The sequence below is a fragment of the Camelina sativa genome, chromosome 16, assembly GCF_000633955.1.
Source record: "Camelina sativa cultivar DH55 chromosome 16, Cs, whole genome shotgun sequence".
NCBI classification, from domain to species: domain Eukaryota; kingdom Viridiplantae; phylum Streptophyta; class Magnoliopsida; order Brassicales; family Brassicaceae; genus Camelina; species Camelina sativa.
Window position 1 is genome coordinate 24,946,718 of NC_025700.1, and position 23,148 is coordinate 24,969,865.

At 39.1% G+C, this 23,148-nt stretch overlaps 5 protein-coding genes and 1 pseudogene across 7 annotated transcripts in view; 1 reads left to right on the forward strand and 5 right to left on the reverse strand.

Moving 5' to 3' along the window:
- LOC104752317 (pyrophosphate-energized membrane proton pump 2) lies at window positions 13-5,478 on the forward strand. The gene is made up of 15 exons (XM_010474426.2): window positions 13-202; window positions 657-982; window positions 1,170-1,373; window positions 1,484-1,635; window positions 1,724-1,871; window positions 1,949-2,081; window positions 2,411-2,583; window positions 2,760-2,880; window positions 3,404-3,591; window positions 3,677-4,114; window positions 4,222-4,386; window positions 4,463-4,618; window positions 4,710-4,821; window positions 4,917-5,136; window positions 5,225-5,478. Exons 2-15 carry the CDS (start codon window positions 884-886, stop codon window positions 5,322-5,324), a joined length of 2,409 nt encoding a protein of 802 aa, XP_010472728.1. The 5' UTR covers window positions 13-202; window positions 657-883; the 3' UTR covers window positions 5,325-5,478.
- On the reverse strand, window positions 5,369-6,533 carry LOC104752316. 2 transcript variants are annotated; one of them, XM_010474425.2, is made up of 3 exons: window positions 6,304-6,533; window positions 6,086-6,186; window positions 5,369-5,971 (listed from the first exon to the last, which is right to left on the reverse strand). In XM_010474425.2, the coding sequence occupies exons 1-3, from the start codon at window positions 6,399-6,401 to the stop codon at window positions 5,511-5,513; spliced, it is 660 nt and encodes a 219-aa protein (XP_010472727.1). In that variant the 5' UTR covers window positions 6,402-6,533; the 3' UTR covers window positions 5,369-5,510. The 2 variants fall into 2 exon arrangements, with proteins under 2 accessions (XP_010472727.1, XP_019093990.1); XM_019238445.1 differs by having other exon boundaries at window positions 5,369-6,186.
- On the reverse strand, window positions 6,732-9,481 carry LOC104752318 (transcription termination factor MTERF2, chloroplastic-like). The gene is made up of 7 exons (XM_010474427.2): window positions 8,846-9,481; window positions 8,517-8,654; window positions 8,184-8,429; window positions 7,969-8,088; window positions 7,650-7,832; window positions 7,337-7,557; window positions 6,732-7,245 (listed from the first exon to the last, which is right to left on the reverse strand). The coding sequence occupies exons 1-7, from the start codon at window positions 9,398-9,400 to the stop codon at window positions 6,912-6,914; spliced, it is 1,797 nt and encodes a 598-aa protein (XP_010472729.1). The 5' UTR covers window positions 9,401-9,481; the 3' UTR covers window positions 6,732-6,911.
- LOC104752319 (U-box domain-containing protein 52-like) lies at window positions 9,585-13,040 on the reverse strand. Its single transcript, XM_010474428.2, has 10 exons — window positions 12,697-13,040; window positions 12,522-12,616; window positions 12,314-12,435; window positions 12,006-12,217; window positions 11,858-11,906; window positions 11,457-11,769; window positions 11,273-11,374; window positions 10,782-11,189; window positions 9,943-10,692; window positions 9,585-9,840 (listed from the first exon to the last, which is right to left on the reverse strand). The coding sequence occupies exons 1-10, from the start codon at window positions 12,872-12,874 to the stop codon at window positions 9,787-9,789; spliced, it is 2,283 nt and encodes a 760-aa protein (XP_010472730.1). The 5' UTR covers window positions 12,875-13,040; the 3' UTR covers window positions 9,585-9,786.
- LOC104752320 lies at window positions 13,368-17,405 on the reverse strand (annotated as a pseudogene).
- Window positions 17,619-23,148, reverse strand: part of LOC104752321 (camelliol C synthase-like) — a 5,774-nt gene continuing 244 nt past the window's right edge. The window contains exons 1-17 of one of the 2 annotated variants that reach the window (XM_010474429.2): window positions 23,132-23,148; window positions 22,132-22,320; window positions 21,826-21,915; window positions 21,522-21,719; window positions 21,351-21,435; window positions 21,033-21,199; window positions 20,760-20,951; window positions 20,556-20,669; window positions 19,637-19,756; window positions 19,429-19,551; window positions 19,250-19,348; window positions 19,111-19,167; window positions 18,820-19,010; window positions 18,562-18,739; window positions 18,395-18,475; window positions 18,206-18,289; window positions 17,619-17,960 (exon numbers count right to left, since the gene is read on the reverse strand). The exon at window positions 23,132-23,148 is cut by the window's right edge and continues 181 nt beyond it. In XM_010474429.2, coding sequence (XP_010472731.1) covers window positions 17,820-17,960; window positions 18,206-18,289; window positions 18,395-18,475; window positions 18,562-18,739; window positions 18,820-19,010; window positions 19,111-19,167; window positions 19,250-19,348; window positions 19,429-19,551; window positions 19,637-19,756; window positions 20,556-20,669; window positions 20,760-20,951; window positions 21,033-21,199; window positions 21,351-21,435; window positions 21,522-21,719; window positions 21,826-21,915; window positions 22,132-22,320; window positions 23,132-23,148 — 2,126 coding nt within the window. In that variant the 3' untranslated portion in view covers window positions 17,619-17,819. Of the gene's footprint in view, window positions 17,961-18,204; window positions 18,290-18,350; window positions 18,476-18,561; window positions 18,740-18,819; window positions 19,011-19,110; window positions 19,168-19,249; window positions 19,349-19,428; window positions 19,552-19,636; window positions 19,757-20,555; window positions 20,670-20,759; window positions 20,952-21,032; window positions 21,200-21,350; window positions 21,436-21,521; window positions 21,720-21,825; window positions 21,916-22,131; window positions 22,321-23,131 lie in introns of those variants that run through there. The other variant, XM_010474430.2, reaches the window with a different exon arrangement.

The window sequence follows — 23,148 nt, forward strand, 5'->3', positions numbered from 1 at the left end:
ACTGTGTGAAGTGGTAAAAAAAAAACAAAAAAAAAAATTAGGAAAAGTTCTCTGAAAAGTCTTCGGGATTTTTACGGAGAAAAAAAGACACAGAGGAGAGCGCTTCTTCGGCTAGGACAAGCTTTCGCCAATGGCGGTTTCCTTCTGATCACTCACCGGAGCCGCGATTTCTTTTTGTTTTCTCTGTTTCTACCGATTTAGGGTTTGTTTCCGGAGAAACTCTTCATATGCTTCTTCTTTGTTTTTTTTATTTTTATTTATTTCGTTGATTCGCCTATCCATTATCTGACTAGATCATGTGAATTTCTCTTAGCACTGAAGTCAGATCTAACGACGATTTCTCGATTGAAGTAATGCAAAGTCCCTTGCGTTTTTTTTTTTTAAAGTTTAGTATCTTACACTATAATCTTAGTCGATTAGATCTTGGGGGTCTCATGTGTTGCTTGTTTATTGCGTTTCTTTTTTCTTTCTTTCTGGGGAATTGATTGTAGAAGCATTTACAGTCTTGGTTGATGATGAAAAATATAGCTAAACCTTACTCTAGAACCTTACTCGGATGAGTCTGATTTTATCTAATTTGAAATTGCTATTTCGTACTTGGTTGGTAGATAAAGAGAAACCATCACGACTTAATACTTTTCCATTTTTTTTTCCAGAAATTTTGTTTATGGTGGTGGCAACTCTACTGAGAAAGTTTGAAGAAGCTGGAACTAAGATAGATATCTAGAGTTAGAGGTTTCAGACTAACTTGTGCTCGTTTTATGATGTGCTGTTAGCATCTGGAGAAAAAATTTGTAGTGTATCTAAATTCAGCGTCTGAGTTCTGGGGCGGAGTTGCCCCATAGCACTGATTTTATTACCCCTCTACCCATAGTCTGAAAACATGATGATGGATGAAGATATTGAGCAGGCCAGTTTGATGTCTTTCAATGACAGGCCTAGGGCTTTTCCCAGCATGCGTAGTAAAACCTATAGTCCACTGGTATTACTCTAATTCCTCTCTTTCTTGACTTCTTTTCTTATTGGCTGCGTCAGATCATTAAGATGTGTTTTATAAAAAAACTTGTGTGATGTTATAACCGGTTTCCTTCTATATCATCTTAGTTTCTTGAGCATCTCGTTTTCCTCTTCTTTGATATTGTATAAAGTTCAGTTGTTTTTGCTGGCAGATATTCCGGATTCTTAGGAAATTAAATGTCCGTGTCCTTTCTATAATTCTGCTTTTCTGCTTTGGAGCGATCTTTTACGTGGGAGCAAGTACTTCTCCCATCATCGTGTTCGTCTTCACAGTATGCATCATCAGCTTCCTTTTGTCAATATATCTAACCAAGTGGGTTCTTGCGAAAGATGAAGGCCCGCCAGAGATGGTTGAGGTTAGCTCACTCAAATTCTGTGGTGTTAGTCAAGATGTTGACATCTTTTCTCCGTTGTTCTCATCAAACTTCTTTAATTCTAATTTGTGAGGTAATTCTCTTACTTATAGATATCAGATGCTATTCGTGATGGAGCTGAAGGGTTTTTCAGAACGCAGTATAGCACTATATCAAAGATGGCCATTTTGCTAGCTTTTGTGATTCTTTGCATATATCTATTCCGTAACTTAACTCCCCAGCAAGAGGCTGCTGGTTTAGGAAGGTGCAGATACATGATTACATTCATAGGATTTATTTTATCTTTTGAATTGTTGTGAATGATGCTTACCCATATTACTATTTTGCTGCAGGGCGATGTCTGCCTATATTACTGTTGCTGCATTTCTTTTGGGGGCTCTGTGCTCAGGTGTTGCTGGATATGTTGGAATGTGGGTATCAGTTCGTGCTAATGTGCGTGTCTCCAGTGCCGCCAGACGTTCTGCGAGAGAAGCATTGCAGGTTTTTCTATATTTAATCTATTTTCATAACCTGACGTGTACATGTTTCCAAATACTAAGTTGGTGATATAAATGCAGATAGCTGTTCGTGCTGGTGGGTTTTCAGCCCTGGTTGTTGTTGGTATGGCTGTGATTGGTATCGCCATCCTCTATTCTACATTTTATGTTTGGTTGGGTGTGGATTCACCAGGCTCAATGAATGTTACTGACCGTAAGTCCCCTGTTCTGCTGTCTGTGAAGAATCCATTTATATTTTGTGTGCATATTTTGTAATCATTGTACTGAATTTCAAAATGTTATTTTTATCTTTTCAAAGGATGATTTTCAGACATGAGCATTGTTTTCTTAAATATGTCATGAATTGTGTTGATCGTTATTGAGATGAGGTATCCAAACAATTCTAAGATTTTCAGTCAACCCTATAATCTATATGTATGTCTCTTGACGTATTGACCACAATTTGCATTTGCATGGACGATAGTGGAGGTATTTACTTGTTATTGTTAGACTTATTGATTGAATTTTCTTTTTCTCGTACAGTGCCTCTTCTTCTCGTGGGATATGGTTTTGGTGCTTCGTTTGTTGCCTTATTTGCTCAGTTGGGTGGTGGAATATACACTAAGGGTGCTGATGTTGGGGCAGATCTTGTTGGGAAAGTCGAGCAGGGTATTCCCGAGGATGATCCTCGTAATCCTGCTGTTATTGCTGATTTGGTATTTGATCTTTGTCCTTTTTGATTTTGACTTTCTTGATTATCTGTGATGTCCAAACATGACATCCTTGTTTGGGGCATGTATCAATCTAGAGTATATATACCCAGCAAGTTGAATAAGGGTTTACCTATGTTTTCGCCATTTAGGCTTTTAAAGTTATTTTCATCTTCTTTTAGGTTGGAGACAATGTGGGGGACTGTGCTGCTAGAGGTGCTGATTTATTTGAAAGTATAGCTGCAGAAATCATCAGTGCAATGATACTAGGTGGAACAATGGCTAAGAAGTGCAAAATTGAAGGTTTGTGAGCCATCTCTCTTTAAAGTTACTTCTGGCTCATGCAGTATATAACCTATGTTTGAGTTCCTGACTTATGTTGAGAAAATTAAATGCACTGCTGAAATGCAAAGTTAAGAAGAGTTGTGTGGAGAGTTCAAGCTCATAAATTACATTCTGTATAGAGAATAATCTACACTTTATGGTATGTTTTGGTCACTCCTTGAGGATGTGAGGGTACATTGTTACTCATTAGGATTTGAAATATCGATATAAGTTGTATTAATCTGCGTATGCATTATATGAAGATTGAAGGAAGACTACTTTTCATGACTCCTTTAGCAAGTTACATTTGACTGCAGTCAAATTTTTCTGTAACATTCCTGACCATTTCTAGCCGTCGTTGTTAGACTAGCTTATTTTTTTTTGCAATTTGATGTTAGGAAGATAGGAAATACATAGAATAGTAAAAGTATGTGGTGATAAAGATCCTATTAAACCTCTTGTTCATGCTTGTTGCTTACTCAAATTTTTTTCTGTTACGCAGATCCATCGGGCTTTATCCTGTTTCCTCTAGTTGTTCATTCTTTTGACTTGATTATATCATCAATTGGTATTCTATCAATCAAGGGAACACGTGATGCTAGTGTGAAATCTCCGGTAGAGGATCCTATGGCTGTACTTCAGAAAGGATATTCTCTGACTATTATATTAGCTGTTTTGACCTTTGGCGCGGTAATGTTGCAACACACAAATCCTTGTGCAATTGCGAACAAATTATACGCTTTATTCTTCTGACAGCATTATTCATGTTTCGCAGTCGACTCGCTGGCTGCTTTACACTGAACAAGCTCCATCCGCATGGTTCAATTTCGCCCTATGTGGGTTGGTTGGCATCATCACTGCCTATATCTTTGTCTGGATATCCAAATATTACACAGATTATAAGCACGAGCCTGTTCGGACGTTAGCTCTTGCTAGCTCGACTGGTCATGGGACTAATATCATTGCTGGGGTCAGCTTGGGCCTGGAATCGACTGCTCTTCCAGTTTTGACTATAAGTGTAGCTATTATTTCTGCGTATTGGCTGGGAAATACCTCGGGGTTAGTGGACGAAAATGGCATTCCCACTGGAGGTCTATTTGGAACAGCCGTTGCTACCATGGGAATGCTAAGCACTGCAGCTTATGTTCTTACTATGGACATGTTTGGCCCCATAGCTGACAACGCTGGTGGGATTGTCGAGATGAGCCAGCAGGTAAAAATCTCACATGATTGGCTTGAAAAGCTCTTATGTTCGATCTTTATTCTTATGTAGAAATAATATAATTTCTTATGTAGATATAATATAATTATCTCCTGCAGCCAGAAAGTGTCCGTGAGATCACTGATCTTCTTGATGCTGTTGGGAACACAACAAAAGCAACAACGAAAGGGTTTGCCATTGGATCTGCTGCACTTGCGTCATTCCTTCTCTTTAGTGCGTATATGGACGAGGTTTCAGCGTTTGCTAATGTGTCTTTCAAAGAGGTAAATGTCATTATGCAAATTTGCTGTATTCCCGATGTTGAAACAGCTTCTCATGCTCATCCTCGGTTTAAATCAGGTTGATATTGCTATCCCAGAAGTCTTCGTAGGTGGATTATTGGGCTCCATGCTTATCTTTCTATTTAGTGCTTGGGCATGTGCGGCAGTTGGTCGAACTGCACAAGAGGTTGTCAACGAAGTAAGAAGACAATTTATTGAGAGGCCTGGCATAATGGTGAGCATGTTTTTTCCTTTCGAGTGCTTCCCTTTTTCTTATTTATGGGTTTGTACTGTTGTTGACTAGCAAAACCAATATCATGTAACAGACGTACAAGGAGAAGCCAGATTATAGTCGCTGTGTCGCCATTGTCGCATCTGCAGCTTTAAGGGAAATGATCAAGCCAGGAGCTTTAGCTATTGCATCACCCATCATAGTTGGTAAGTCAGTAATGTTCCTTAGTCCATTTTTTTTTGCTTCCTGTATTGAAACCACAAGATTGTGACCAAAACAAACCTCTTGTTCTCTCTTTCAGGTTTGGTGTTTCGGATCTTGGGTTACTACACAGGACAACCTCTACTGGGAGCAAAGGTTGTAGCTTCTATGCTCATGTTTGCAACAGTTTGTGGTATCTTAATGGCACTTTTCCTAAACACCGCGGGAGGTGCTTGGGACAATGCAAAGAAATACATAGAGACGGGGGCACTTGGGGGTAAAGGAAGCGAAGCCCACAAAGCAGCTGTGACTGGTGATACGTAAGTATTTTGTTCTATTTCAAAACTCAGATCAAAGTTGTATTCCTAGATGCTATTTCTCATTATAAATTCATCTGGAAAATTGCAGCGTGGGAGATCCATTCAAGGACACAGCCGGTCCATCCATTCACGTCCTCATAAAAATGCTCGCGACTATAACTCTCGTCATGGCTCCGGTTTTCCTCTGAAAGTGAATTATTACTTATCCATCCCCGGCTTGTTTACTCTCTTGCACATATTCAAATAGAGAGGGAGAGAGGTTGGTTATAAAATTATTCACATGGATTAATGGTTTTGTGTTTCATTTCATCTGAATAAATGAGATAATTCTGTTTTTGAGTTTAGAGACGCTTTTAAGGAACTATAGAGACATTTTAATCAACCACATCTTTGACTTTGAGGATCTTAACTCTCCTAGATTTCCTCGTTCTGGCACTTATTCTTCTTGATTTGCCTCCAACTCGTACGGACATCTGTCTACTCGGTAGCCATATTAGGCGGCGGTTGCTGCCATGATGGTGATGGTTGTGTTTGCTTCCTCCTAGTCTGTTTCTTCTTCTCCGCTTTGGTCTAATGTTCTTTCTTCGACTGGGACTGACTGATGAACTCGATTCGTCATCACTGGAGTAATCGTAGGTGGCAGCTTCTATATCACCGAGTCGTTTTCTACTACGACGGACCCGTTTTACGTTAGTCAAACTGTGCCACAAGCAACTAACCATCTCTCCGATGGCGAACCAGTACGCTGCACAAGCGGCACATGACATTTTGCAAATGCTTTTAACAACACACTGGCAGATTCCAATCTTGAACAAGAGGGTGATGAACATCAAAACTGAAGAAAAAAAATAAACAAATACAAAAAGAATTATACAGAAAATAAGAAAAATAGTTTTATAGAATCTAATAATGATTGCTAAATATAGAAAAGAGAAGGAGAGAAGGTTACTAATGAAACAGAGGCCTGATATAAGCACCAGTTTGGCGATATCAGTAAGACAGAAATGTTCTATGAAACATGCGAGATCCCATGGTCCCGTGCATACATCTCTACAATAAAATAGAACGAAGTGAAATCATCAAAAGAATGGCGATAAAAAGACCAACCAAATCAACGATTTTTCCGACAGTTGTTGGGTCCTTTAAATTGAGAAAAGGAAATCTTACAAACAGGATCTTCCAAGTGTGGCTTTGAGTGGTGCTGTGAAAATATTGCCGATAAAACCTCCGATGTCCGTTGATGCTTTGCCTAGAGCATTTCCCATTTTTGCTTAGTCCGTGAGAATTGTAATCAATCAGTGACTCGCTCGATTCCTTCTCTGAGAATATTCAAAATATGAATATGAATGAGTGAACTTATTCGCATACAATTTCCTCTGTTTCAGAAATAAGAAAAAGAAAGAAGAAAGAAATAATAAAAAGCGAGAAACCGCTTCGAAATTAGTTATATTATTATTATTTTTTGTTTCTGTAAACGTTTTTTAAGAAAAAAAAAATGTCATGCCATTCTTATGAAAGAAGCGTACGCTGCTTAATAAAAATAAAACTAGTGTATGTTGTTTGCTGTGATTCTGTAAAGAAAAAAAGTGTGCAAAAGCTCAAAGAATTTTTTATTCATTTTTTTTTTTTTTCGTATACAAGAACAGTAGGTACAGACACTAGCGGCTATATGAACAATGTACACAGTGAGACAGACAAAACTGAAGAAGCTTCAGAGATATCACCAATTCCATAACATAGTGATCTTCTCAAAGAAACTTTGGCCTACAAAATAACTAAGACGTTTCGTGGTGAGTTCGAAGCTCTCCTAACCCCAAGAAATCAGCAGCAAACTCTTCATCATTTTTACCTAACATTTCCTGTAATGTACATTCTATGTTCCTCCCTTTGAGTACCCAAAACCGCGGTTTTATCCTTTTCTCCAGCGAGTAACTAAAGTACCTTGGGTATTCTATTACCTCTCTAACCGGCTTCTCCATACTGTTCAACAGAAACTCTAACTTTGGTCTCAACACTTTGTCGATGCTGTATCCTAATAGCGGTGAGAACTTGCGAATCATGAAGGCAAGCTCTCTCTCTGATATCCCAGTCTCCATTACGTACTTAAGCCTGTAAGGACATATGATTACTACATTAGGGGACATATAAGCTAGAAAATGATTCACTGAGTATGATGTGCTAGATGTGCAATGATAGATACCGTGGAAGTAGTGTTTTGTCTGCGTCGTATATGAGAAATTCCGGGTATTTCTTTATGATTCGGGGAAAATGCGTAGATGAAACACCAAAACGAGTGAGAAATCTGAGCTTTTTCTGCAGGGTATTATTGTCAATGCTGCAGCCAAATATTTCAGGACATCGACAGAGTATTTGACCCACGATTTCCTTTTGAAATCCCAAATCTTCCAAAAAGCAAACAACCTGTTACAAATGAGTGAATAATGTGGTTAAAGAAACAGTCTTGAACAATAAAAGAATGAGAGAATACACATCTTGGAAAGTGGTTTCTTTACCTTAAGAAAGTCTTGGGGTTTACATAACAAAAGCTGAGGCATCTTGGGTATAACCTTCCCCATTCTTTTATCTCTAACACCTAATTTATCAAATTCCTTCACCATCATCTCCATATTGCTCGCTGAGCAACCGAGAAGCAAAGGCCATCTCCTAATTCCGTGGTCAATATCCATTTTGAGCACCTAAGAAAGCAAAATCATAGCAAACCATGTCTTAGTAAGACCAATCATGGAACAGCAATGGTAATGACAACTTAACAAACACAAAACCACCAATTTATCTGATCGACATGATGTGGGAATAGTTCTATGTGCTTACCGATTCACTGTTAAAAAATGAGACGATATGGGAATAGTTCTCTTGTATGCTTGGTGAAAGAAGCCACGGATACTTCTGCAATATTTTTCCATAATCCTTGTTCACTACACTAACCTGAACCTATACAACCCCAATTTGCAATGATCAGCAACCAAAAGAAAACAAAGAAAGTGCAGCTCCATGCTAATTATGTACAATCAACCAAACAGGCGTACCTTCTCCAGAGCTGCGGTTACCCTTCTTTTGATCTCGTCAGTTTTGCTGAGCATGATAGGAGGGTACAAGAGAAGTACCTTGCCCGAGCAACCTTTAGGAATACCAATGCTTTCAAGAAACTCTACCATAGGCTTCATATCATTTTCTTCTGAAAGTAAAAGAAGCCGAGGGAATGACTCGATTAAAAATCTGAATGATGCATCTACAGAACCCAGCATGTCCAAACCTCCACGCCTTGCTTCAATCTAAAATACAATTAACATTCATCTTACTAAACAATATAGTGACTCTAGGGAAAGCTAACAGGAAAGAGAACACACACACACAAAAACCTTTTCGAAAAAGGAAAGAGTTTGCTGCACATCTTCATCAATAGGAATGGATAAGTAGAGCATCATTCGTCGTGCATACTTTCCAACAAGACCATTCTCATCACTGCCAGAAAAGAATATTTCCTTGAGGTACTTAACCTAAAAATCCAAATCCAAGATTAAGTACCATGCCAAAATCGAAATCCAAACTCAACCTAACAAAAACATACAACACTAGCAACTCGATTTTGATGCAGAATCAATATCTCTCTCTCTCTCTCTCTCTCTCTCTCTCTCTCTCTCTTAACGTATATTCTGAAATTGATATCGAACAACAATCAGTGAATTACCTTATGGAGAAGAACGGGAAGAGATTCAGAGGAGACGTAATGAGCCAAATACATAGCAGAAGACAAACTCAAACCAAGACTCTCCAAAAAAGCAACTTTGCCACCATCACCCTTCTGTTTCACCATATAAATCACTTTCTCCTTAAACCCTAAACCCTCGATTCCCTCAGATTCTTTACTCCCTTTCCACGAATTCCATTCCTCCAAATCCTTAACTCCATCAACGATCATTCGCGAGTACTTAGGACAATTCGAAGAAATGAAATCTGAATCGACCTCGGAGAGTCCAATCTCTAGTCGGAGAAACCCGGCAATCGATTCCTGCGCGAGAGAGGCGTGGTTTGTCTGCGACGAATTAGAGCTGCTAGGATTCGAACCACCGTGCTGCGAAGAGGCCGAAACAGCTACGCGGCCACTGTGGTTGTACCCCGAGAACAAGGTCACGCGACGAGGAGAGAAGAATAAGAGAGGGTTTGAACCAAATTTACAAGATTGTAAAGGAGGAGAAATCAATGTTAGGGTTTCGAAATTGCAAGAGGTATGTAAAAGCTCCATAAAACAAAACAAAGATTGACAAAGTTCGCTACTTTGCTTCTACCCACATCAAGAGGAAGAAGAGAAGAAGCTGTTGCAGGGTTTATCTATAGTTTATGAATTTAAACCATTTCGTTTCTCAAAAACAATTCAATTAAAACAAGCCCGGTTAAGTAAAACCGGTCTGAGCCATTGGGCCTTTTTTTACATGATCGATGCTTTAATAAATACCGTGATGGGCCTACATATAATAGACCGTTTACATAACTGATTATTTAACAGAATACCATATTCCTCCTAAGGCTGGGTATAGTATCATACACTAGTTCCTTTATCTTCAGCTTCACTTGAAACATCATTCATCTGATTCTATTTAGTTACCCAATTTTGTTTAGCCATCTCAAAAACTAGGATTGAGATTCTGCAGCTGGAGATTCCGGATTCGGTGTACAAGGATCACTCTGCGGAAGAAAAAACAAAAAACAAAAAAAACCGTTAGACACAAGAAAGAAAAAGATCAAACCTTTACAAGATATTTTAAGACAAGAGGAAGAAGTACTCACAGATGCTGAAATAGAGCCTTGGCTAGTGTGTGGAGACTTTCCTGCATAAAACACACTCTCTAAACTCTCTTCACCAATCTCTCTTAACCGGTTGAGCTCAGGCAGTATCTCTTTCCCGAGATCCGGTCTATCTTTTCTTCTTAATTCCGCGCATTGAAGAGAAAGCTTCGCTAAAGACAGAGCTTCTTCCACAGGCCAATCAGGTACTTGTGGATCAAGCATATCTTTCAGAGTCCCTTCTTCGATTGCTTGCTCAACGTAGTAAGCCAAACCCATTGGCTGTTTCGCAGTCAAGATCTGCAAAAGCATGATCCCCAGCGAATAAACATCTGACTTCACACCCAACATTCCGGTTTGTTGGTACTCAGGATCAATGTAACAGAATGTTCCTGCAGCTGAAGTGACTCTGTACTGTGTTACGTTTTCCGCTACTGCAGGGACTAATCTTGCTAGCCCGACATCGCTGATCTTGCTCACGTAGTTGTAATCGAGGAGAACGTTTCCTGGTTTAAGGTCTCTGTGGACAATTGGTTCAGGTTTGGTCTGGTGGAGAAAGAGAAGTCCTGTGGCTATCTCAGCAGCGATTCTGAAACGTAGCTGCCAGGTAATCGGCGGTGTGTTTCCTCTCCTGAAAAGCCGGTCTTCTAAATTTCCTTTGGCCATGTACTCATAAACAAGAATCCCAAATTCTGGACAAGCTCCAAGAAGAAGCACCATGTTTGGATGCCGTATGCAGCTTAACACTTCAACCTGAGAAAAAAACATAAACATATGTCTCTCAAAGATGAAAACTTTCTTGTATAAAATCAAAAACAAAGGTAGAAATATTGTTTTGTTACTTCTTTCTGAAACTGTGATCTTCCTTGAGCTGCATCAGGGCGTAGAACTTTAACAGCAACACTTGTGTGATCAAGATAGCCTCTAAAGACAGGGCCATAGCCTCCTTCTCCAACCTTTTGAGACTCTGCAAAATTTGAAGTAGCTTCTTCGATTTCTTCAACCGTGTATTTCCTATACCGCACAAATCCGCGAGAGAATGAATCTGATTCCTTCAGTGTCTTCATCTCTGCAGTCAATCTTCTTTTAGCTTCCACTTCTGCTAATCTCTTTGCAGCTTCAGCAGCTTCCAAGGCTGCTTTTGCTTTAGCTCTCTCCTTTTCCACTATTGACATTGCTGCTTCCTCTGAACTCTTTGCTTCTTCCAACCGTCTCTCCTCTTCGGTTCTCAGCTTTTGCAGCTCCGTTGCCTAAAAGTTGAGCAAACGACATTTTATTCAAATGTACTAATCTCATTTCCTTTACATTGACTTAGACGTTGGCTTCTTACTACCTGTTGTCTAGCGCTTAAAGCTTCTTTGCAAGCTGTGCTATACATATCCATGGTTTGTTTAAGCTCTAAACGCAGCCTCTTCATTTCAGCTTCAACATCATCCTGCAACAACACAATCCCATCTAAGATGAAATCAACCTTTATAAGAAGAAAAAGTAGAGAAGGATCTTGAGTTAGTACTAACCAAGCTCTGAGATGAATATGAGGATGTTCTACCGCTCTCTTCAGAGAATGTAGAGGATTCGTTAGGGAAACCAGGATCACTGAACTGAAGTCCCAAGCGATGTGAACCAATGCTTTGCTCTGAGCTCGTTGACATTCTCGAAGTCCTTGCAGATTCAGGAAAATCAAGGCTGAAGGAAGAGCGCTCAACGCTCGGTCTCCCAGAGCTGATGAATGAAATGTCAGATTCACGATGAGAAGAGGGACTGATGAACGAAAGGTCGCTATCTGAATCATATAAGTCCCCATATGGCTTCCTTCTCACAAACGGCGATCTACCAAAAAAAAACAGAAATATGTTGAATCTTTAAGTCTTCATGTAAGACATTTTAAAGTTAAAGACACCAATCAAGTTCCCTATACCTTGTTGCATCTGATTCAACTGATCTGCGCGGTCTAGAAGGTGTATTACCTGTTTGCAAAACCAATGGAAAGACACAAAATTGGATCACTCAGAACTTTTGTCTTTCTTTTTTTGAAAGAGAAGTTTTAAAGTTTTTATATTATAAACCTGCAGAATTGGAATGGTCATGGTGCTTTGGTGCTTTGTCAGGAGTATGAGGGTAATGGTTGTCAATCTCACATTGCTGCATGGAATTATGGTAAGGAGCAGGACGAGATGCATGTCGTACTGAAGCAATTTTGCCTTTTGAAATTACATAAACACTGCAGAAATCTGGAGCTGATTTTGACACAGTTGTTGGCAAATCCGTCTTGAATCTTCTGCTCAGAGTCAAATCACAAATTTACAGAATCCGTCGTGGAAATAACAGAGACTTTTGTAACAGAATCTGAAAAGAAGAAGATAAAAGTAATAACCTCATGAAGCCATTACGTGATGCGGCTCCAACGACTAAGTTCTCGATTGCTGAAGATGAAACATATTCGGTAATGGCTTTGACTTTGTCTGCGTCTTCCAGCAAAATGTCTTGACAATTTATCTGCTCAAACAGAATCAAAATTGTTCAAAGTGAGGACCTTTGTTTAACAAAAGGGTTTTGTGATTGTGAATATAATAAAAACATACCTCTTTACGGGAGCAATAGCAGTGGAAGGATACGAATAGATCTTTAGCTATCTTCTCCAATTGCTGTCTCTGCTGTGGCGTTCCGTCTTCAAGATCTGCAACAACAACAACAAAAAAAGTTACAAGCTTTACCGAGGAGAAGTAACTTTTTGAAGCTGAAAATTTATATGAAAACCTGAAGAGGAATGGGATTTGGAGAGGACATGGATAAGGGATATGGTTTGGCCACGAGAAGCAAGATTGTCGATTGTCCATTTAAGAGCATGTTGGCTTCCTTTGTCTTTGTCTATTGCAACTGCCACCGAACCACTTCCTGTTTCTTTCTTTGTCCCGTTTGCTTTTGGTAGCCACATTCTTTTTCTTCTATCCTATGATTCCAAAACAAAAGGAAGGAAAAAGGTCTCTTCCCTCTTGAGTCTTTCTTTATGATACAAAGAATAGGATACTTCAATTTGATTTCACAAAAAAAAGGGAAAGAGTTTGATTGATCAAAGATTCTTTATGGTGAAAACAAATGAAGTAGATTGTAAGCTTAATGGGTTAGAGAATTTCCTCTTTTTCTGATGGTTGTTATTTATGGGTTTTTATTTTTGGCTGATAATCTAATTTCAGATTCTATAACACACAAAAAAAATAACACATTTGTGTGGTTTGGACTCTTTTGTTCAACATAGTTGAATATTGGAAAAAGTGTGACAATGGTCTAAATTTAAACGATCACCATTTTAAACTTTGCCTTTTAATCACCATTTGAAACTTGCCTTCCAATAGACGGTAGACAAAGGCAAAAACTTTTTAGAAGTACTTCTGAAATGTAAATGATGATACTCGTGACTACAACAGAAATTAAACTGACGTATGTTCAACCATTGGCATATTGCATAATCGTATAAATCTTGTAATAGACTAATAATAGATTCACATGTTCCCTGATATAAAGAAAATTTATGAAAAGTGTCGTCATGGCAAAGAAACTCGTGCGCGATATTCTGCAAGTGCCCACAACGGATGAATGTTTCTATATGCAGCGTAGTGTAACGTGCAGTTCTTCAAAAATACTCCGGTTGCTTGCTGGAAAAGTTATCAAAAAGACTTCAATTAGCATTTTTTGTAAATTCTATCAGCAAACAAATCACAGAATTTAGTGACCCCAGCCGTCTAAGATCTGATGAGACCACAAAGTCGGTTTTTGAACCATTTTGGTCTTAGAGAAATGTACCTGTTGAGGAAAATCTCCACTCTCCAGTTGTGAATTGATGATAAGTTTTGTAGCACGGTGAAGAGGAACCGGATCTCTCTCCGCCTGTTGTGTAAAACAATGGTTATATATACAGCTGAGTCACTAATAAGTAATTTCCCCGATAACTATTGAATGTTTAACAACCTGTCCTGCGTGAATGAGACCCATCAAAGCCCAAGCAGTTTGCACCACGTTTGATATCTCCCCTTCTTGTTCTATGTATCTCTGTATAGATCATGAAATTTAGAGTGACTGAATGATCCTACATTAAATTGATTTCATTGAAGCGTATACCTTTGTGGAACATGAGAGGTAGCTTTCTCCCCAGCCTCCGTTGTCCTTCTGAGTTGCAAGAAGAAAATGAACGCCTTTGCGCATAGCCACACAGTCATTGTAAGTTTTACCAGCAGCTGCTAAGCCTGCAAGAGCAAACCATGTACCGTACGTGAAGCAAATACCCCAGTTCCCGTACCTGTCAATTCAAAGAACAACTGTTATTAACTTGGTTTGTTTAGATTTCTGTGAACAAAATTCTGAATCGTTGCAATTGTTAGTGTACCATGAACCATCAGGCGTTTGCATGTTTTCTAGGTAATGCACAGCTTTGCTGATGAAAGTGGTGATCTCCGTTTTCCTGTGATCTGGGAAGAGTTGCTTGAATAGACTCAATGCTTGGATTGCAGATGACGTGCATTCGCAGTATTCATGCTCAATCACAACGTCCGAGAATAATTCTGTGGGATTGAACAACTGAGACAAAAGTATAGAGAAGATTTTGTGACCGTGATCAAAATGTATGTGTTGGTTGTCTGAAATCATTTTATCGTTTTTGGTTCTTACTTCCAACCATTTGGGAGCACCAGCAGGCTCCCAGGCAGATACACCTCCGTTTTTGCTCTGAAACAAGTGAAACTGTCACGACCTGCACACGGGTATTTATTATAGAAGATATTAATTTTATGACTGATAATGCTCACCTGTAAAGTGAGCAGGATATTAACAGCATCATATAGTCTCTCTGGGTCTTGTTTTGGGCCAACAATATCCGGTGCCAACATCGAAAACAGTAGGCAGCACTACTAGACCAAAAATAGTAAGGATGCATATACTACTTGGGATGATCAGTAAAGAACATGTCAATGTGTTCGGTTTACACCGACTGAATTACCTTTAAGCCATCCGCTGTGCAGTCTGAAACTTGCCACCCGTGATCTCGGTCGGAAAAGGTCCAGGCTCCTTTAGATATATGACGATACATGCTTTTGAAATCACCTGAAGGGTTCTCTCTAACCTTCAATTGTTTTTAAATTTGTAAGCCAATGTTCTATTCTTCAAAAGAAACACTAAGTAGTGCTATAGTATATGCTGCAGGGGATGTCGAACCTGTGAATTCTTTATGAACTCATGCCCTCTCCTGAGTACATCAGAGATTTCACTAAAGAGATTACTTGCAAGTAAAGCTTGCATCGCGAACCCTGTATCCCATAGTTGACTTCCAAAGCTCTGCATGAATCTGTGCCGATCAAGAACTTTTCGATTTCTTACCAACTCAAAGTTAGTCAGCATAACAAAATTGGATTTGTTATCTCCAAGGTCATACCTGCATTTTCATCCCATCTTCGGCCACCCACAAGTAATCGGAGATTCTAGCGAGATGCTTCTTGAAATAATCCCCATCCGGATCTTCAACCCAACAAGCTAACATGCATAGTACCTGTAGAAAGAGACAGTAGTTAACTCCAGCTTCTCTATGCTTCCTGTCTAAAGGTATGGTGTTCTTACCTTTTCAACACACCCAATGGTGATATAACGGCTATTTTCATCTTCATAGTGTATGTGTTTCATTGCCACCTGAAGAGATTTTTGCCTAAGAAGCTTGTTGAATGGCCAACGTGCAAGGAAAGGCTCCACGAAGATAGAAAGACTGTCCCATATCAACTCTTGAACCAGCGGACGGGGATAGTATGTATCTTCCTAAGGTCAAGTAAGGGAAATGTCTCGGTGTTCTTTTCAGGGAACTAAAATCTTTTATAAAACGATGATACATCCTAACATTCTTCTTACCTTTGCACTAAGATGGCAGACTCTCTTCCAATTGATTTCTTAATATGGCTGTAAGTACAGTTCTTTGCGGAGTTGTAGAATCAGAGGCGTTATTGGTCCAACAAACCGCTTCCCATAGAGATACGACATTGGCAAATAAACCATCCGGCAGTAGCACCACATTTTTCCTGCAAGAACTACTCCGTCATTTTATACATCTCACTGATCAAAATACTTGTTGAGAGAACAAAAGGGAATCACAGTTTCCCAAGTCAGGTTTTGGCTCAAAGACAAGAAGATTCTGTTGGACACGAATCGTATGTCAAGATGTCAAGTAACAAACCTGGATTCACGGGAAAGAAGGAAGGTAAGATCCAAAACTCAGGAGGCATTGGGGTGCTTCCAGACCAGTCAAATACACCAAGTATCTGCAGACAACAACAAAAAAAAGACAGATTATAATACAACCTTATTAGTCAGAACTAGATTACCAGATGATCTGAAATACTTACCGAAAGCCAAGTTTTACCCCAAGAAGGTATGTAGGTGACACCACAATGGAAAAGAATCCACTCCCGGGCTCGTCTACATGCATTTTCGTGATCTCCATCAGGACTTTCTCCAAGTAAACGCATACATATGTAATTCAGCGCAGTACAGAACATTGTGCTATGTCCTTCAATGTGTAATCCCCACCCACCATCTTCCTTCTATGGACAATTAATCCAACATCATGAGCACATTGAACAAGATACATCTCGTGGTGCGAGACTACAGGTAAAACTGTACCTGGTGACAGTAGATGTATCGTAGAATCTCTCTTCTATGTTCTGAAGTGAATACTTCATCAAGATGTCCCGTAATATATAGACAAAACACCTACACAGTGTGTACCGGAGAACCAAAGCTTCAGACTTTCAGTTTCTTACACGAAAACCAAAACACTCCGATCCCAAATTCAATTCACTCGTCGACCCATTGAAATTATCGATTTTTTCCTACTGCAAGATGAAATCTCTAATCTCTGATCCTACCAATTGAAACGGCGAAGAACAAACACTTACCAACGGCGGAAGAAAAAACAAAGGGCCGGCGTTTTCGGCCGGACAGTGACCGTCGCTGGGCTGCAACGCCGAGAAGAAACGAACACCTCTCCGTAATGCATTCGTCGCCGTTTCCAAGGTTATCTTCTCGGAGCCTTCAACTTTCACCGGAGGTATCACTTGCTCGAACTTTTTCTCTTTCAGAAACTGTTGTCCAAAATTTGTTACTTTTAATAAATAACAGATATATTTCGTAAATAAGCTTTTCTTGTGGGGCTTCTTTGTAATTACCCAAAAATAACAGAATGTTCCAAGAAGTAAATAATTTTACAAAACCTGCATGCGCCACAAGAGATCACTGCTTGCTTTAACATGAAAACGATTCTCGTAGAAACTCCGGCGAGCCTCAACGACGGCGTTTCGTTCTTCCGGTGAGCCTCCGTCAGGATCAAACTCCCATGTTTGCCGTCCGACGAAGTTGTTTGTAGTGAATAAGTAAGGATCATCTCCGTTTCCTTCTCCTATCTTCAACCTCCACATTACAAAAACTGTGAGAGCTACGTACATGGTTTCTTAAAACATATACATATATTTATAAGTGGAAGTAACTTTAGTTTAAGATAAAGTAGGTGGAATTTGGGTAAAGCTGTGATGATAAAAGACCGACAAGAACAGGTTACTTCTGGGATGATAGAGAATTTAAGAGACACAAAAGAGATTACTTGTTGGTGGAAAAGATTTTGGTTAATCTTGGATACGTACATAACTACATACATATAATTATAATACATTTAGATAACTTGAGAACATACATAGTCATGATACAATACATAAATATAATACATATAAGTGTGGATCAATAGTTTGCTTATTCAGTAGATTACTCAACCACCATATAAATAATAACTTATTGCAAAACAGAGGTCATGACTTATATGATCCTAAACCATAGTCAGTGAAGTTATGATGGATCTAACTTCTTCTCTCTGTTGAAGATTTTTCATATGCCAATGGGACTCGTCTCCTATACTCTGCGAGTGCCCAAACGGGGAATATGTTTCTGTATGCTGCGTAGTGTAACAAGCAGTTCTTCATGAAAGCTCCAGTTATCTCCTGTAAAATAATACAATTTGGACTTCTCAAAATTTATGCATTTAGTTAGCATCAATTCAAGAAAACGCGTCTTTCAAATTAGCAATGTAATTCTTAGACAGCAAAGCTGCAAAGGGACCAGTTAAAATTTTTGAATCTGTGGGGTTATAGCTCATCAGCTTCTCCATAAACCTTATGAGGACATGTCTAATGTTTTTAAATGAGCAGCCTTTTGTGTTAGCTTTGTTTCATGTTCTCAAAAGTACCTGCTGAGGAAAATCGCCGTTCTCCAGTTGGGAGTTGATTAAGAGCTTCGCAGCACGATGAAGAGGAGTCGGATCTCTCTCAGCCTGTAGTGTGAGATTAGAAGAAACAATTAATGGATTTCATATGGATGACTAAAGAACTTACCTATGGCGAGGAAGTAAAAGTTCTCAGCATATCATAATCTGAACCTGTCCAGCATGAAGTAGACCCATCATTGCCCAAGAGGTTTGCACCAAGTTTGATCTCTCCTCTTCACTTGGAATGTATCTCTGCACACCAAACCAAGTATATGTTTTCTTGAACCAATTAACTGGGAAAAGACGCTTACATTGCAATGATTATCAAGTGATTATACCTTTTTAGGACATGACAAGTAGCTTTCACCCCAACCTCCATTATCTTTTTGAGTTGTGAGAAGGAAATGAACGCCTTTACGCATAGCCAAACAGTTGTTGTACGTCTTTCCAGCAGCTGCAAGACCTCCGAGACCAAACCATGTACTGTATGTGAAGCATACTCCCCAGCTTCCGTACCTATCAATCCAAGATTTGTTGGTAAAACCAAAATCTTTGTGAACAATTTCACTGGGTCCAAAAGCTAATTTATAGAATACCATGAGCCATCAAGCATTTGTATGCTCTCTATGTATTGCACGGCTTTCTTGATAAAAGTGTTGATCTCTTCTGTCCTGTGATACGGATATAGTTGCTTGAACAGAATCAAAGCTTGGATTGCTGACGAAGTACACTCATTGTACTCGTGCTCAATCACAACGTCAGCAAATACTTCAGTAGGATTTAGCAACTGAAACACGAGAAAAAAAGTGAAAAGATGTTCCTGAGAATTACTTTCCTGGGATTCATAAACATTGTGATACAAAATCTTGATGTGATCTCGTACTTACTTCCAACCATTCTTGTCCACGGGCAGGCTCCCAAGCAGTTACACCTCCATTTTTACTCTGCAGCCAGAGCACAGAAACAGAAAAGTTTCTTATCATAAAAATTTGAGTTAGTGTATTCTATATATGGTATAAATCTCACCTGTAAAGACAGTAAGATAGCAACAGACTCATATAACTGTTCAGGATCCATTTTCGGGCCAACTATGTCAGGTGGCATCATCGAAAGCAACAGGCAACACTACAGCAAACCAAGATAAGTGTGCAGATTAGGTGGAAAGCTGACCAACTTGTTATCATAATCGAATTCTGACTAATCACCTTAAGCCCTTCGGCTGTGCAGTCGGAAGCTTGCCATCCATGATCTCGATCAGAGAAAGTCCACGACCCTTTGGAGATGTGACGATACATGTTCGTATATTCACCCGAAGGGTTCTCTCTAACCTTAAGAATTCTCAGCTCTGTAAGACAACTTCACTTGTTCTGATAATTCAAAGTCACAAAAATCATACTGTAGAGGATATCGAACCTGAGAAATTTTTAAAAAGTCATATCCTCTCCTCAGTACATCTGGGATTTCGTCCGCGAGATTACTTGCAACTAACGCTTGGAGGGCAAACCCCGAATCCCATAATTGACTTCCAAAGCTCTGCAAAATACGTGACTCATAATTTTTCTATGTCAAAACGAATTTTCCATAAGGTGACATAACAACAAGATTCCGAATTTTCATTGACACCTGCATTTTCATCCCGTCTTCTGCAATCCACAAGTAATCAGAAATCCTTAAAAGATGCTTCTTGAAATGAATTCCGTTGGGGTCTTCAACCCAACACGCAAGCATGCACAATGCCTTCAAAAAGAAATCTGAAGTTCTTAGTTAATTCGAAGATACATTCTGAGTACTTCAGTATTGCTACACAGGGACTGTATTTGTTTTACCTTTTCAACACATCCAATAGTAATATAACGGCTATTTTCGTCTTCATAATGTATGTGTTTCATTGCCACCCCAAGAGATTTTTCCCTTAGAAGCTTGTTAAATGGCCAACATGTAAGGAACGGCTCAGTGAAGATGTAAAGGCAGTCCCATATAACATCTTGAATTTGTGGATGAGGACAGTATGCATCTTCCTAACGTACAAAGTGGAAGGTTTTATGTGAAATTCTCTTCCTGAAAAATCTATATAAACAAGGAACAATGATGGATCTTACCTTTGCACATAGATGGCGTGCTCTATTCCAGTTTATTTTCGCATAAGGCTGCAAGTAAATTTCTTCGCGTAGTTGCAGAATAAGAGGACTTATTGGACCAACAAATCTCTTCCCGTAAAGATAAGACATTGGCATGTAAACCAACCGGCAGTAACACCACATTTTTGCNGCGGGTCGATCCCTAGTTTTCCATTAAGTGACATAACAACAAGATTCCGAAATTTCATTGACACCTGCATTTTCATCCCGTCTTCTGCAATCCACAAGTAATCAGAAATCCTTAAAAGATGCTTCTTGAAATGAATTCCGTTAGGGTCTTCAACCCAACACGCAAGCATGCACAATGCCTTCAAAAAAGAAATCTGAAGTTCTTAGTTAATTCGAAGATACATTCTGAGTACTTCAGTATTGCTACACAGGGACTGTATTTGTTTTACCTTTTCAACACATCCAATAGTAATATAACGGCTATTTTCGTCTTCATAATGTATGTGTTTCATTGCCACCCCAAGAGATTTTTCCCTTAGAAGCTTGTTAAATGGCCAACATGTAAGGAACGGCTCAGTGAAGATGTAAAGGCAGTCCCATATAACATCTTGAATTTGTGGATGAGGACAGTATGCATCTTCCTAACGTACAAAGTGGAAGGTTTTATGTGAAATTCTCTTCCTGAAAAATCTATATAAACAAGGAACAATGATGGATCTTACCTTTGCACATAGATGGCGTGCTCTATTCCAGTTTATTTTCGCATAAGGCTGCAAGTAAATTTCTTCGCGTAGTTGCAGAATAAGAGGACTTATTGGACCAACAAATCTCTTCCCGTAAAGATAAGACATTGGCATGTAAACCAACCGGCAGTAACACCACATTTTTGCTGCATATTGTCATTAAACAGTGTCAGACAAAAAAGTTCAGAAGTGATGACGCAATTTCAAGAGCTCAAGTATTGATTGATTATGACACCCTAGCCACCACATAATTTACTGAAGTAAAGCTCAAGATGTTTGAGATGTTACGAAACAAACATGGATGTATAGGAAGACATGAAGGTAGGATCCAAAACTCTGGAGGCATGGGGTTGCTTCCTGACCAATCAAAGACACCAAGAATCTACAAACATTCAACGAAAATTAAAACAAACTTCTGCATCTATCTTTTTACTTAAACAGACTAAAAACACATCGGGGGATATGTACCGAAAGCCAAGTTTTACCCCAAGAGGGTATGTAAGTTGCACCACCGTGGCCAAGAATCCATTTCCTGGCACGTGTGCACGCGTTTCCTGGTCCTCCATTAGGACCTTCTCCAAGAATGCGCATACATATGTAGTTAAGTGTGGTGCAGAACATCGTGCTGTGGCCTTCTATGTGTAATCCCCAGCCACCATCTTCGTTCTGCCAAAAAAGAAAAAGAAAAAAAAAACAAATGTCAAAGGGTAAATAAAGGTGATTGGAAAGAGTTTATAAAGTAACATAAGAGTTAATAACGTATATAAGGAACCTGGTGACAGTAGATATATCGGAGGATCTCTCGACGATGCTCTGTAGTGAGTATCTCATGGAGATGTCCAGTGACGAATAGGCAAAATACCTGTATCTTACAAACATAAGAAACATCATACCTCTCTCCATAGCCTAACCTGGATAAAGTCTCGTTTTTTACCCCAAAAAAATGACTCTTTTCAAACCTAAAACACTAATTTTGTTACTCGTAGCACCAATCCTAAAGACTATTTGTTATATACTACACTGAAAAGAAATTGAGAGAGAGAGAGAGAGAGAGAGAGAGAGAGAGAGAGAGACATACCAATGGAGGAAGGAAGAACAAAGGACCAGCATTTTCAGCAGGCCAGTGTCCATCACTTGCCTGCAAGGCCGATAAGAAATTGACACCTCTCCTTAACGCATTTGTAGCTATTTCGCTTGTGATCTTATTGGCATCTTCAACCTTCTTCACTGGAGGTATGGCTTGCTCGAAACTCTTCTCCTTCAAAAACTGCAATCATAGGACCAAAATTTACCAAACAACACCAACTAAAGATGGTTTGAATCATATCATGAAACCAAAAAATTCCAATATAATCAGCACAAAATGGCCATCTCGATTACTGGCAACCACTCTTATGCTCCATAGATTCCGATATATGCCTTAAAACCACCGCCGTTTGAAATACAAGGGTTTCTACTTTCCAGTTTCACCCCAGTCGAAGAATCAAACCACGATGAATCGAGAGGGTTTTTTTCTCGGCTGGGCTGAGGCTGGTGGTAACTCCCGGTAAGGTCACCGTCGGTCGCAGGTTAAGGACTGTAATCGAACCTTTGACTTTGACTTTTGACCTGTTCTCGCGACTTTTTCCCGGCGAGTCTATTTATTTACTTTAAGGCCCTTATATTGATAATAATTTTACAATCTGTGTGCATATCTTTTACAATAGTACTATAATCTTTCGAATCAAAATTCTTAAGTTTTGAGAATTTGTCTTGATTTAAAATGAAACAAAATAAAAACTTGATGTTTTTGCTATTTAGGGTTAGCAAAAAACTAAAAATATGGACCTAACCCATAATCACGTTCTTTATCCACTTCCATGTTTATTACAACAACATCAAGTATGTGAACATAATTGTATGTAGTTGTGAATTTGTGATATGCTTATAAAGAAATAAAAACTACGATATTTTCTCACAGATTTACGCCATTTTTTAATTAAATCTTGTGTAAATATATTTATCACAACACTTTAATTTCAGTGGTTTAATGTAGATGCAGTTCATAAAAATAAAATAAAATAAAAATAAAAAATTACCTGAAGACGCCATATGA